At 38.6% G+C, this 15,308-nt stretch overlaps 1 protein-coding gene across 1 annotated transcript in view; it reads left to right on the top strand.

The window, feature by feature from the left end:
- The window catches only part of ZNF423 (zinc finger protein 423), a 317,744-nt gene extending 303,213 nt beyond the window's left edge, over positions 1–14,531 (top strand). Inside the window, exon 10 of the mRNA XM_077831047.1 lies at positions 13,924–14,531. Within this exon, the coding sequence (XP_077687173.1) occupies positions 13,924–13,953 (30 nt within the window). The 3' untranslated portion in view covers positions 13,954–14,531. The remainder of the gene's footprint in view (positions 1–13,923) is intronic.
- The last annotated feature ends 777 nt before the right edge of the window (positions 14,532–15,308 follow it).

Genomic DNA, 15,308 nt, shown 5'->3' on the forward strand with positions numbered 1-15,308 from the left:
AGAGCCCTACTTTAGTCCTAGACTATATTTCAAGTAGCAAATTCTTCAGACCTGCAATTAGATGACTTCTAATAAAACTGAGCCACTGTTTTCTCTCCAAATTTCTACAAATTCTCCCCCTGTGTCTACACCTCTGTCCATCCAGTGGTGGAAAGAAGAGGGGATATCTAACAAAGCCACTGCTGTGATTTTCTGTTTCTTTCCTGGCTACTGTAACAAATAGCTTGTGGTCTAATAGTTGATTAATTCTGGTTCCTCCTGTAGGTGTCGTTATAATTTAAAAAATTATTTGAGATTTTTAAAGGATCATGGAGTTGTACATTTGAAGGGGTAGAACATACACATAATTTAAGGAACTACTGGAGCTTGTTCCACCTCTCTGGTTAAATAGCTCATGGAAACTGGTGTGTAGCATGCTTTTGAAAGAGCAGTCCCTTCATTTGCTTGCTGCTAGAGCAAAACTAGGTTGCTTGTCCAGACATAACAATATATGCCTGAGTGTTTTCACAAGAAACGTCTAGATCATTACATATAATAGGTCTCAGCTGCAGTTTTGATCACTGAAGCATGCACACAATTCATCACAGCAAATTAGGTACGTCTTTGTAACTTATCTTTCTGCAATTTGCTGGCACTTTTGGAGAGCTGAAACTTATATTGTATGTGCTGCTGAAGCCATTTCAGATCAAATATGCTGTGTTTATTGTAGGAGAACAAGGATTCATTAATAACAAAAACATGGAGCATTCTGTGTTTCTGTTCCAGCATCTTGCAGAACCAGCCGTAGTACCAGCAGAGATCCCTGGCCACATTCATTATTTATCTATTTTAGTGAAGTTCTTGTCTGCAGTAAAAGAGATGTAAGCTTGAACATATCAGATTGTTTGTGCCAAGACCTATACTATAGCCCTTTCAAGAAACCCGAGGCATCCTTCATTCTAAAATCATTACACAGGCCATTTATCTGATTGGCTTTTGTCCTGTCTGGCTTGCTAAAATGTTGCTTGTTCTTTAAAAAGCTCAATTTGACCTTTTTAAAAGAAAAGGCACTTGCTGTTTTTATTTTATTTATTTATTTATTTTTGCCAAGTGAACTAAAACCAAACCTTACATCACTGGAAATAGACATTCGAAAGCCTCACAGGTACTGAAAAGCATTAACTTTATTTCTAGAAGAGGACAGATGCTGGTGGACTTGGAATTACATTTTAGTGGATTCATCAGTATCAGTTAATCGTCAGTCTGTATGCAAATAGATATGTTTGAAATAGTTAATATGAATGTATCCTCTGGATTTTTTACAGTAGCATTCAGACCAGCAGTATTTGAACTTCTGGTTTGGGTTTGTTTTTGTTTTGTTTTGTTCTTTTTGGGAGAGATGAGGGAAATATTGGTTGTGTTCATAATTGCAGGGCTTTCCTATGTATAATAAGGTTCTTGGTGTTTAAATATACAGATATGTTGCTGACTTAAAAGCAAGATGGCAAAATATTCTAGAAGAAATTCCCAACACTACTGCAGGAAAAAATAAACATCTCAATCTCAACATAGCTAAACCCCGGTGGACTGAGAAAATCCTTTTCAGTGGCCAGGTATTTTTAACTCTGTGTATGAGATTGATACACACATAGCTAGATATTTGCATCTATTATCAACAGCCCTCTTATTGGTTTTATTTCTTGCAATAGAATTTAAGGTTAATAGTTAACACTACAACACATTAAACCTCCACCTCCCAAAATTAAAAGTGCTACTATGCTGCTGTAGACTCTACTATGTGGTATCGTTAAGGTTTGGGATTTTATTTAAATCTGAAATTTATATCCGGGAGAAATAAATGATTTGATTTAAAAACAGCTGGAGGGAGGGAAAACACTGTTTGTTTTGTACTCTATATTATTTTTCCCAGTCCTATCATAAGTTTATGGCAACCATCTTCTTTATCCCAACATATTTTGAAAATAATGTGTGTGTTTTAGCTTTGAGGCCTAAACTTGACACAGAAAATCCTGGATTGATCTCAGTCATACTGTTATTTCCTAATGCTGTGATGGTCATGGGGATTTTAGATACCTTTACAATTAGAAAGTATTGTAAAAATAGGTGCATTTAAAAACTAAAACTTTGGGGGTATCTCTGCACTGGCTAGCAAAAGATTTGGGTTTGAACGCCAGGCTCTGGCTTTCATGACATGAGACTGCTATGGAAATAACATATTCATCCCTGGATGCTGGGCCGAGAAGACAAGAAAGGAGCGCCTTGCCTTGTGTCACATTGCTCAGCAGCAGCCTCGCCATCTGATTTAAAGAGTACAGACTGCCTTCAAAGAAGTTCTTAGCCAGTTCTCATTGTTTGGAAGGATGGTGGCTATAGTATAGGCCGGCATGGTGGGAGGTCAGGAAGAAGAGTACTCTGATAGTTAGGGTCACAGAGAGCAAAAGGAGGTGGAGCAGTTAAAAAGTTGCTCGGTAACTTGCTCTTTTACCTCTGGGTTTGTATTTAGCCAGTGGAGTTGTTTCAACATTGATGTTTTTGCCACCAAAGCTCTGTCAGTCTTTCCATTTTAACCATGTATTTTCAGAGAATTTTAATATACCCATAGACATACTGTATCTTCAGGTTAAAACTGGAGCCACCCCAGAGCAATACACTTTTTTGAAAGTAACTTTAAATAGTTTGAAAGTGTTTGCAAAATATGCTGATAAAATACTGTTTCTTAATAAATACTTTGTTGTCACAAAATACATTTGGGGAGGAAATAGTTCTGTGTGATGCTTGGATCTGGTGGGCGGAGTGAGGGAATAGAAAAGCAGAAATAGTGCAGGAAACATAATTTGTTTGAAGATTATGCTTACTCTGCATTGTCTGGTTTCCTTAAACAAAAATGGCCCGGGAATGTTTAATATACAGGCTTGGTGCATATGTGCAGTGACCCGCATTTATACGATAAACTCTAATAGACTGATAGGTAACAACTTGCTCTGTCTTTGCAAGTTTTAAAATTAATGGAATGCTTAGCAATATTCTGTATGATATATACTTAACCAACACAGAATGGTTGTAACATCGCCAAAGAACATGGATCGTTTTAGATAGATAATACACAACTGGAATTTGGATATAAATGCAAATTATATATATATACTCTCTTGTTCCTCACACCTGTTTAGAGCTTATTGTGTCAGTAGTGATTGCTTTTTAAAATAAAGCAGGTATCATGAAGAAATCAGCTTTTCCTAAGAGTAACAACACATGGTAACTTGACAGCGTTAGTTGGAAAAATGGACCTTTTCAAGGATACAGTTGTACATGGCTTTTGTGCCATCTTGTCATACATTCCATCAAGACGATATCTCATCACTGTTTTGTCTTGTGGTGTCTTGGTGGGGACATCTTGTCTCAGAAATATTTTGGCCCCATTATTAAACACACGTGACCAAGTCCTGCTTGCCTTATTCACACAAGTAGCCCCTTTGAGTTCATTTGGCTGAATCAGGCAAACAGAATGCTGATCACAATTATGCTTGTATGTTTCTATATTCATCCTGCACATACACTAGCGGAGAGGAGGCATGTAAAGTACTTTATGGACTGAGGCCTTGTTATTTGGTAGCATACAGACTGTTCTATTAGGGGAAGTTTATATCCCTTAGTACGTGAGACCTTTGAAGTTAGAAACCTGCAATTGTGCTTAATTGTAATAAAAGAGCCAATATATCCAAGATGATGCATCACATCAAATATAACAATACATGCATACCAAATTATATAGATTCATGTTTATCTGCCTTCAAGAAAAATGAATCCATGATCCAAGTCTGTCATATCAATATTCCATTAGATGGAGATTTAATTTAATTGCTGCTTTTAAAAAAGTTGCAGATGAAGGAACTGTCATGTTTTATAGCCTTGGTGTAAGTGGACATAACTCTTTTGAAGTCAGTGCTCTTGCACCTGTTTGTTCAAGTGCTGAATTTGTCCCAGTGGGCCAAATTCTGCAGTTCTCATTCAGACTAAATTCCCATTGACATCAGTAAGGACATTGCCTGAGTGAAAACTGTAGAATTTGTCTCTTTAACATTGTGTGTGACCAAATATAATAAATGTGTTAAAACTCACAGTTGAGGCTGAAACTCTGTTCCTTATCCTCATGTTCAGCTGAACTGTACCTAAGATTTTCAGCAAATGAGCTACAGTAAAATCAACTGCTGTTCAGCCACTCCTATGACACCGAGGAACAACTGAGCAGGTTAAGAATACCATTTTAGGTTCAGTGCTGCATTTCCTGGCGTTTGTTGGTTTCTATTCCCATAGAAATGTACCTTCAGCACAGCTGTGCATTTGTCTATTTGTCTGTGCATTTCAACTGATGAGTTTAAAAGGTTCTATGTAGAATTCTTTCCCCCTCCTGTAAGTGTGGGCATAGTGTGGGGAGGGTCAAGCGTCATTACCCTTCAAACAGCAAGCCTCGGAGAGGCGCAGAATTTGCTGCCCCCGACATGCAGCCCATTGGCCTGACTGGAGCTGCCCTCCCTCCCCCTCCAATACAGAAGTCAAACTATGCCTATGGCTGTAAGTCTTTTTAGAATAAAAGGAATATACGAGCACTGGTCTCAACTAAATCCGAGATTATAGACCAAATTACAGAATTACTGCATGTGTGAAGAAGATCCACCACAAAGAGTACTGTAATGATGATGCCAGTCCTCAAAGAAATGAACAATTAACTGGCTTCAGCAATGTAATTTGCCTTAGATCACAGAGACATTAACAAGATGTGCTTCAGATAGGTTTCAAATAAATCAACAAAGCTATGATCCACAGTGACATATTTTGGCAAACAATAGCTAACAAGGATTACAGGAAAATAGTTCCCTCCTCACAAATGATTTTGAAATACTGCAATGCCAAGTTGGACCTGTGAATGGATAAAAAGAGATCAGCATCGGAACTGCCGCTAAAGTCTTTGGCATAGTGCAGTGAGAGGTGTTGTGAGTGTCTGTCTGTGTCTGTGACACTTTTAAGGTGAGTGCATGGCCTCAATAGATTAGAAAAGTTTTGACTTAAGATGTTGGGTTCATGAATACAATTTTGGAGGCTGGTTTCCTGTCTGAGCAACAAACAAGCCAACCAGCACGTATGGCTGCATGGTTAGTCGAGGAACTACTGTCTGTGCAGGCCCAGGAGCTTATGATTACAATGTGTGCCGTGGTGCTTGCCCACGTAGCTAAACTCAGAAGCCAGCTCTTGGTATGCGTAAGTATTCCTGAGGACTTCAAACGTTGGTGAATAGGAAACATCAACGCTCCAAGAAAATTCTGGACTGTCCAAGCTGAGGTTAAAGAGCCAACTCTTGTCCACAGAACAGTGGGCTGGGATTCTGTAGTCCCTTTTCTACACTTCAGATAAACAAAAACTCCAGTACTCAGTCAGATGGAAATGATGGGGAGGGGAGAGTAAGTGTAGGAGTTCTAAAAATAGTCCATTTTCATGTGCTTCTGACAATAGTAATTAAATGTGTACACCTCCCTTTACATGTAAGAAATGTAAGGTTCTTCCTACAGCTCTTTTTGATCTTCTGCATGGCAAACTATAGACCGCAAATCAGAGTTATTGGCAAATTTGCATTTGTGAGTAAAATTCTCAGGGGCACGCAGTCCCGAGACGAGTATTATTAGCTCCCTTGTTTCATTGGGTGCCTGAGTAAATCATAGTGTTTACGGCTAGTCTCTCTGAGAGAAGGCTCTGGTTATCTCTTCATAATGTATTCTCAAGTGGTCTTTATTTCCAAAGTGCTCTGGTAAAGAAATTTTCCCATGGGCTTCAGTTCACTTTTTCACAACAGAATTTTATCCAGGGTTTTTCTACGGAGCACTTAGACTTTTTGGTGAAATATTGAATGGAATATGTGAGACTGAGCCAGGTTCAAACAAGTATTTGGAGGAATTAATTTTTGATTATTTTGCCCTGCTTTTTTCTGAGCTTCCAGAGAAGAAAACTGATGGATGAAAACTTTAGAAAGAAGGGATGCCACTATGTTGGCAGACCTAAATGGAACGTTGAAAATGTGATGGGTGAGGTGTCAAAGTCTGATTATTTACAAACAATCTGGACTGGAAGTTTTTGAAATTCATAAATCACTTAATGTAATTGTGAATAAAATGATATTTTCCACCAGTTACAGCAAACACCACAGAGAAAGTAATAATATGGTACTGAGAATAAAATGGAAAATGTCGTCATCAAAATGCAAGAACATTGTTACAGCAAAATGAAAACAGTGTGAATATAGAGGTAGAGCAGGATAGGTAGAGAGGTGAAACACCAGCAGATACTAAGACAAATTCCCACCAGCCATTCAGGTACAAAATAAAGATTATGAAAAGTTACTTTTTCCTGTTTTCTTTTACGATTTTTAAAAAAACACTGTTATGTGCTGATACATTTCAATAAAGATTAAAACCATCATAGGAGGTAATGTTATCAAATGTAGATGGCAGACTGACGTGTGTAGAATAAGGCTTTTGTCTTCTGTTCATACTTTATGAGTTCTGAATCCTTCCATTGACTACAGTCCATGAGCCTGATTCTGATCTCATTTATGCCACCCATACACTCAGCGGACCTGTTGTAGGTTTACACTAGTGTAAGTAAGAGCAGAATCAAGCTGCTCTGTTCTGGTTACCTAGTGTGCACAGAGATGTAGATGACAACTCAGATTGAGGGCCAGATTCACCTGGATGTAAACTGGAAGTAGTTCCATTTTCTGCTGGTATAACTGAGAGATGAATTTGGCCCTAAGGGTGCATAAACCAAGCAAAAAAACCCCTTTAATTCTTATTTCTCATTTGAAATATTCAACTTTGCTTTTTAACTGGTGAAGATCCTCCAAACCTATTTTCTTGAGTTCAATAATTTGTAAAGCAGGGGCTTCTAACTGCATTAATTCAAGTGCAATCCAAAAGTGTGTTAACACTGCGACTGACTGACGTATGGCAAGTTATCAGATTTCTGAGATATGAAGGAAGCAGTAACACAGGCAGACTTTTCCTTTCACAAAGGATATTCCACCTTTCGTTTGCCTCTACCACAATTTCAAGGGATTCTTCAAATGAAATGGGAACATGTGAACCTGTCTTGCCTGACAATTTTTTTATTGAGTGCCATGATGACTTGGAGTTCGCTTGTTAGAAGCATTTTATATCGTGGGGAAACATCAGGGGAAAGGAAAGAAATAACACTGTATTTTCTGAAAAACAAAGATCTAAACACATATGTGTCACTGGATAAGAGTTACCAGAAAAAACTGGAAGGGGAATTAACACCTGGTTCTACAGGAAACATTGGTTACCACTATCAGTTTGAATGAAGTGTATTAACTAAATTGTGTTCTGAGTATTCATTCAGCTCTGTTTATGGCACACTCTTGAGTACATTTACTGTTTGTCAGAAGTGCAAACTAGTGAACATATGAGGCTTTAAGACAGGCCATCTGTTAGTCTTAGACCCTTGGATAATTGTCAAACAGTTCTAAAAATAAGCACATACAAACTGCAAAGGTGATTTTTCTTTTGAGTATTATGGCACAGGGAGAGCAGCAACCAAAAAAATAAAATAAAGCTATTCATTCTGTGATCAGATTTTTCTCTTCTGAGAGGTTTTCTGATTTTCCTCTGTGCTCTCTCTTGTTGGTCATGACATCCGCGAATGCCTCTCAAGTTTAGGGTTAGTTCAGCACCAATTTAAGGCTCATTGTTTTTCCACAGGGAGTGATAATCTCCAATGGTTGAGGCAAGGGTTTTCTTGTGTCCTCTGTCTAAACTAATCTCTTTATAAAGTCAAGGCACAAAGATTTTGATCTTTATTGATGGATTGTTGTTAATTGAAAAAAACCCACAATGTATAAAATACAAATACATAAATAAAAAGGACATTTTCTGAGAGAGTTTTGGATCATTTGGGGTTCGGACAGTCTAACAAAGGTTGCGATTGAAAAAAAAAGACATTGCAGATGGTGCTTCCTAGATATTTAGACACCCTGGCTTGCTTTTGTCAAGACTTTTTTTGTAAAGTTTCCAGGTGGGTCCTTGTGAGCGTTTGCATTGAGGAGCAGGATTTACTCTTGGCTGATCTGGAAGGTGAGGGTTTTTGTGCATGTGACTCTCACCAGCAGAACTGAATGCTGTTCAATAACGGATTCTTTTTTGGGTATTCTCCGACCCCTGTAATGCCATTAAGGGTAGGTGAGGGAACGTGGAGAGTAAGGAGGTCTTCATATTGCTCCGCTAGTATCCTGCTCTGTGATGGGTGGTGGTTGACTCTGAAAGGTGTCCTATGCAGTCCTCCTTGGCTACCAGGATGGTAGCATGAGGCCTCAAGCATTGGAGGAGGGAGAAGAAAATGGCAGGGGAAGAATCCATGAGGCTCTTACAGAGAACTGGAGGATTCTGTGGTTGGGAGAAATACAATAATTTATAGGCATTATCTACCTAGATGTCACAAGATCATGCAGTTGTGTTCTTGCAGCATCAGTAAACACTTACAGTTTGTGTTGTTGCCTGTAACTACAGTGACTTCCATTTACCCTGACTCTGTGCAACCTGGTGTGCTGTCTGGCCAGATGATAATGTGTTCATCAGGCTGAATTAAAGAGATATGTGGGCAGTAAAATACTTGCTATCCACTTCTATTCAGAAATACCTAGGCATGCTCATATTCATGGGTATCCAATGGGCTAAACACCTGTCGAGTTTCATGTTGCTGTTTGTTAGACAAATCTGTTATCTGCATAATTTCTGTTGGAATGATTTGAGGAGAGGTTGCTGTTCATCTTAATGGGAGTTAGAGTGAGAGACTTTATAACCTTTAATCAGAGTCCCAGGCTGTGTATGAAACGGCTATGAGGCTTATGAATTTCACTCAAGAAGGGCACATATTGCCAGTCTTGTTGTGCCATCTTTTCACGCCTGTACAACTGTTTGTCAGAAGTGTATATGCTTCTGTTTGTCAGAAGTCTTTTAGGTGTATATGCTCAAATGTATAGATATCTATAACAGCTTGTACTAAATACATAACAGATGCACAATGCCACCATAGACTGGATGTATTGTGGCCTCAAACCATCATCACACCCCTTGCAGTTGCATTTTATTTTTTTCACCTGCTCCTGTGAAGTACACCTGTGACTTATTGGCAGGGAATTTGGTTGCAGTGTGGGAGACTCCCAGCCTGTGTGCCAGCCTTGTAGCTCTGCTCCACCGTGAGCTGCTTTTTTTTTTAGGTGGTTCTCCCAACCCTTATACAGCTTGTAAGAGTTTCTTTCTACTGCTCTAAGTTATCCTTTTCCAATGCTGTTTCCCTTCTTATTGATGAAGTGCTCTGAAAATAGAGGTTGCTGTGCAAGTGCTTTGATTATAATGCACCATGTACACATATGATAACAAAGACATGCTCATTCAAGGTGTGCTGCAAAGTTAGCTTGAATCAACCACCAAAGCAAGCACTGATGTCCCCAACTAACTATCCTGTGGGGAGCAATCACTGAATGCATGTATGCCAGTTAATCCTTACAGTAAATCTTTTTATTGTCCACAAAAGCGGTCACCCAGTTCCAGAATGATTGGGGATGCCACAGCGAGTAGAAAACACCACATAAGCATTCAGGCACTCTTGGGGCCCAGGGATGATGCCCAGTTTTATCTGACATGGCTTTCAGAATTGGCATCAGTTAAATCTCCCAACCTTCTCATATACTGAGGCAGTGACTTACCTTATCTTGATAGGCTAGCTTAGTGCTGCTGCAGTTTTCCACTTGCCATGATGTCTCAGAATGATGTATGCTGAGGTCTCGGTAGTGCACCATGTCCTGGTAAAAGGACTTAATGGGAGATGTAAAAAATAGCTTTTAATGGTTAGGTTTCAGAGTAGCAGCCGTGTTAGTCTGTATCCGCAAAAAGAAAAGGAGTACTTGTGGCACCTTAGAGACTAACCAATTTATTTGAGCATAAGCTTTTGTGAGCAAGTGAGCTGTAGCTCATGAAAGCTTACGCTCAAATAAATTGGTTAGTCTCTAAGGTGCCACAAGTCCTCCTTTTCCTTTAATGGTTAGTTTATACATTATGCCCTACTCCCCGAACCACCAAACACACAAACCATGCGCAAAGGGCATGCTTGGAAGATGAGGAAGATTTAGCACAATTGTCTGTGACTGCTTCAATATTCTTTTGCAGGTCACCTTTAAAGTTGGGGGGGGCGGTTATAGTTTGTTTTATGTTGTTCTTGGTAAAGTGTAACTTGCTGTGTTGGAAAAACCCTTTGAAGCAATCCTGATTCCCACTGCAGTTCTAATCCACCCCTCCATTGGTAGGAAATGAGAATTTTCACAGCTGGTCAACAAACAGTTACTTAGCAGAAGTATAGCAGTAATATTGATATTGGGAAATATACAGTGTTCACTGGCTTCAAATTTACACTTCTGCCTACCTGGTGTAATAGTTCAGTTTTAGTACAAATGGGTGCAATGAAAAGGGATCTCTACTAGCTAATTTAAGATGTGCTAATGGCTTTTCTTACTGCCTGTGCTTTATTTCTCTACCTCTTGTCATATTTTTCATTTATAATATGGTTAACACATTTTCCCCAAAGGTCTGAAATAGATTTTGAAGTTGGTACTGATAAGGTTTAAATTGCTTTGGTCTGAAAATCTGGTCATCTTGGTACACTGTCTGTTGCCAGCCGTGCAAAATGTTGCAAAATGGCTACCATCAAAAAGATTTGAGCTCAAAAACATGTGATGATTGGATTAAAAATGTTCACGCTGAGGAACAAAGTTATAAAATGCAAGGACTGAACATAGCCAGTTTTCAGCCTCACCAAAATGCAGAGGCAATAAGCCACAAACACACACCTCAGGACTAGGCAGGAAAAAAAGAAATGTAATGTTACTGGTGAGTGGTAGTGTGGGTTGGAGGTTGTAATGCTTTAACTGAGTGGCTCACTTTTGTGGTCTGAAACATATTTAGCAGGTAAAAATGTATATTGGAAATACAGAAGATGAGCACATTCCCACAGGCCTTCCACATATGCATCTGTGGTATTTGTAGGGTTAGCTCTTTGCATGTACAGAAACCCCACAGCCAAGTACTCTCAGGCACTTGTGCATGCAAGTTTTATCCATTTTGCTTGTGTAGATTCAGTTTTCTCATAGACGGAGGAAGGATTTAGTATACACAGACAGCTGTATCCATACATATTGTAAGGGCATTTTTGAGGCTCTTTAAAAATTTGGCCTTATATGTTAACTGTTTGGTGCTGGGATTAGTCAGCATGTCAATTGCCTGCAATACATGTGAGGGGAAAGGGGGAACAGCATTTTCCCCAGGACATCAAGTTTTGCATATGGAAAATGTATATCTGATCCATTTGACTGATGGCTTGTGTATTATGTTCAGTATAGGAGTCTTTATTTGAAAACAGATGACCTCGGCTCCATACAGCTGCTGGTTTGGGGCATAATCTGTTTGCATCTTTGTATAGACTCTGCTCACCAAAACACTCTATTTTTTATATTAGATCTGTGGCAGAACATATCATTAACCCATGTTTGAAGAGGGAGGGTTCACAATGAATGCTTCATTATCAGATTTAGAGTCACATACCATTCCTTTATTGACCTGCCTGGTGTAATCAGTGCAGCAGCCACACAGATTTGAAATCATGTACCCTGACTGTAGACTGTGCGCCCTGCATCTAGTGCTGATTGTGCATTATCTTTTAAATGACACTGCCTAAATAAGTATGGATTTGTCTACCATGAATAGTCCTTGCTTCGATTTGTGGATGGTAAACCTTTTGCATTTTTTTATTGGTATTGAGGGTGATCTAAAAATAGAATTACAATGAAGTGCACTAGAAATAGCCATGGTTAAAATGCTCAGGAACATGTTTGAACATGGGGATATCTGTGTATTCTTCAACTTTAAAAAAAAAATCTTTTCAATTGTCTTGATGTGCAAGCTCATTTATCGGTGTTGCTGTTACCCTATACAGCTACATTAGTCCTATTACATAACTTTGTTACTTGCTGTTCCCTTTGTGAATAACATGCAGCACTGCAAAGGTTGTTCTTCTGTATGATTGGTAATATCTCCATATTTAAAAAAGTCACAAACTGTCAGATTTTATGCTTGATTATGTTAAATCACTTAAAAGCAAAAAATATAGTTTCTTTTTACATTCTACAGATGTGATTCATAGTACATTAGTAAGCTTTCCATTTCTCTACACAGTAGTTTTGGTTATGGATCTCAAATATTTTAGCTTAATTTGTTGCAATATTCAGGGCATGCAATAGCTGTGCTATGGGCTATAGTTATGCTAAGCAAGATGCCATTATTTTGCTATTTTATCAGATTGCTTAATTCACAAAGTATCATCCTATGCATGTTTAAACTATAACACTTCCTCCGTTTCCTTAATCTTTTGTCATGTTGAAAGACTGATCACTGTGTAGAGTTTCATAAGAATCTGCCTGCCACAATATCTATTGCTGATAACTTTTGACATGATTTAGAAACTCAACAGCACTTCTGACACCTTGTGGTCAGTTATTGGGAGTGCACAGTTCAGAAAATAATACCAGCTTTAAATGGGGTCACTGCTACCTAGAGAGATTACGGCTGCGAATGGAAGGTTCATTAGTTAACTATTTCCACAAGACAATTTTCATTAGACAGATGCCATTGCCATAATGAAGTAGAGGACCCATTTGTTTCTGATTGAGATGTAACAGTAGATAATTTAGAAGGAACAGATGATTTATGAAAAGTTAAAATATCTTCATGTATTTGAAATACATTGTACATAAATAATTTAATTCAAAATTAAGCTAGGGTTTTAGAAACTTTTCCTTTTTCTTTGGGAGACCTGCATGGTTCTATTACTAGAGAGATAGAAATTAGTAAATTAAAACTAGCATGAAGTGAAATGTGTGAATTTTGACTGGTAGGCATTTTGGCAAAATTTGAAAACATTTAGGCCCCAATCCTGCAAAGTCTTATGCACAAGTATACCTTTATTTGCACATATTATCCTATTGACTACTCATGTGATAAAGTTACGTCCATGCATGTTTGCAGGATTGGGGCTGTAGTATGCAAGCAAAATTTATGGGTATGTACTGCACTGAAAATACCGCTTTGAAATTGCTTCTGGATTTATTTGGCTTCTACACAAAGTGGCATGACTGGACTGTAATGTCTCCATCCTATGCTAAAAGAGCTGTTTGTGATTGCAGGTGGTGGTTACAGCTCTACTAAAAAAAGGAGGACTGCTCACAAAGATGTGCAGCATAGTCTATTCTGTAAAGAGATTGAACTTCTGGGGGACATATCCAGCTTGTTTTCTGCAGTGTAAATTACCCTGTTGCCAGAACTAGTGGTTCAGCTGTTATTGCTGAAGTATTCCTTGGATTGCAAAGTGTGTGTCACAATCTGGTGTCTCTTTCTGCCAGTACTTCTACCAATGACTAGTGAGAATCAAGAGTAAAATATGGGAAGGGATCCCTCAGTGATACAGTTTTGTTTTAATTGTTACAATTAAGTGAATAGCTGAAGGCAGATTCTTCTCATGACATGTTACCATTTTCTCTATATGTATTGAAAATCTTAAAGGCTGTACTTGGTTGGTAGAAAAAGAATGTTTTTTCCTAAGTTCATGCCAGCATTAACAGATCTATCAGTACAAAGTGAATGTGTCATATTGGCAGCTGTTACTTATGAGTACTTTTTCTTTATTGCATTTTGTTTTGTAATAATTGAGAAGCTTTTATGTAGAACTCTGCATAAAGGGTAGTGAGTAGGAGGGTCTGGGCATGCTTTCTATTAGTCTGCCCCTCATGCATGTATCCTTTTTTCATCTTTCCAGAACCACACATTGAGTCAGCACGCACAGTGAGCCACTGGCACTACAGGACACCTCTCTGCAGAAGACTTGACGGAGGCACAGTGGGGAGGACCATTTGAACATTACATCCAATCAAAGTGTCATTTGCAACCCAGATGTAAAACTCTAATGATTTGGCCATGAGGCGCTGCTATTATAAGCAGCTGGAAATGAATATTAATGGAAGAGATTAAAAGTATTCCATGCTCAGTATTTTTTATTGTCCTGCTTCAGCTAGTGTACTTTAGAGCTTCTGCTTCTGACTGAATTTATAGTGTTAGATAAATCTGCTTTGATGCTGTTGCCCTTTGTTGCTTCTTGTATTATATGGATAGTTAAAGATTAGGTGTGATTTTTTTAACTGCTTTTTAATTGCAATTTTAGGTAATTGTGCATTGTGATGTGATTGCTTGGCTATTGTCGGAATATTTCTTTTGAATTTTTTAATTAAAGACTAATGCTTTGATTGGATTTGCCAGTTCACCGGACAGTGATTAAAACTATGTAATGAATATAATCGGTTTCAGTGCAACTGGATGGTCTGCTTTATAAATGTGACTTAATCTGATTGCAATAACTAGTACAGTTCAATAAAGGGAATACATGAGATTAGTGTCAGAGCTTCAATGCATCTGTCAGTACACGTTATGTCACTACCACCTGTACATGTGTGTCAGAGGACTAGAGTATAAAATAATTTGTTACCATACACGTGTAAACCCATGAAGTAACCAGAGCTTAATTTGTGCCAAAGCTTGCCAGGACTGAGCCCCAGGACTCTAGGCTTGGCAGTTCGCAGCCCTGATACCTCTGGGCTTGCAACATCAGTTATGAAAGTAAAACAATTGCTTGAGCCCCAACACCTCTTTCATTACAAATTAAGCACTGGAAGTAACCCATGAAAAGTGAAGCCTTGAGGAGTGCAAAACATATACTCTTGTACTGAGCAGTGTATCCTCTCTTTGATGCATGCACAGAACTCCCTTTAAGGTTAATGGGAGTTAAGCACATGCATTATGATGGAACAGTTGGCACTTTAGAAATTAACTGTATAAAACTTGTGCATAGAATTGGTTTTGGGTTTATTTTGTTTGTTTGTTTCCAAGCCCTGGCCCTATCGGGGGCTGGAGCACCCTCAGCTCCTACTGATGCCAATGAAAATTGAAGGTACGTAGCATCTTGAAGGATTGGATCCCTTCCTTCTGCTTTTTTGTTTGTTTCAACACAAGGTAATTAACATTCATGCTTATATACAAATGCAGTAACTGCTGGGCCAGTTAGGAGACTGTGTGTATATCAGCCACGTGAACTTCTAGACCTCCTGGTATGGGTTCTCTACTCAGCCACCGCACACCTGACCTATTAAA

This window comes from Eretmochelys imbricata, chromosome 12 (genome assembly GCF_965152235.1).
Source record: "Eretmochelys imbricata isolate rEreImb1 chromosome 12, rEreImb1.hap1, whole genome shotgun sequence".
NCBI classification, from domain to species: Eukaryota; Metazoa; Chordata; order Testudines; family Cheloniidae; genus Eretmochelys; species Eretmochelys imbricata.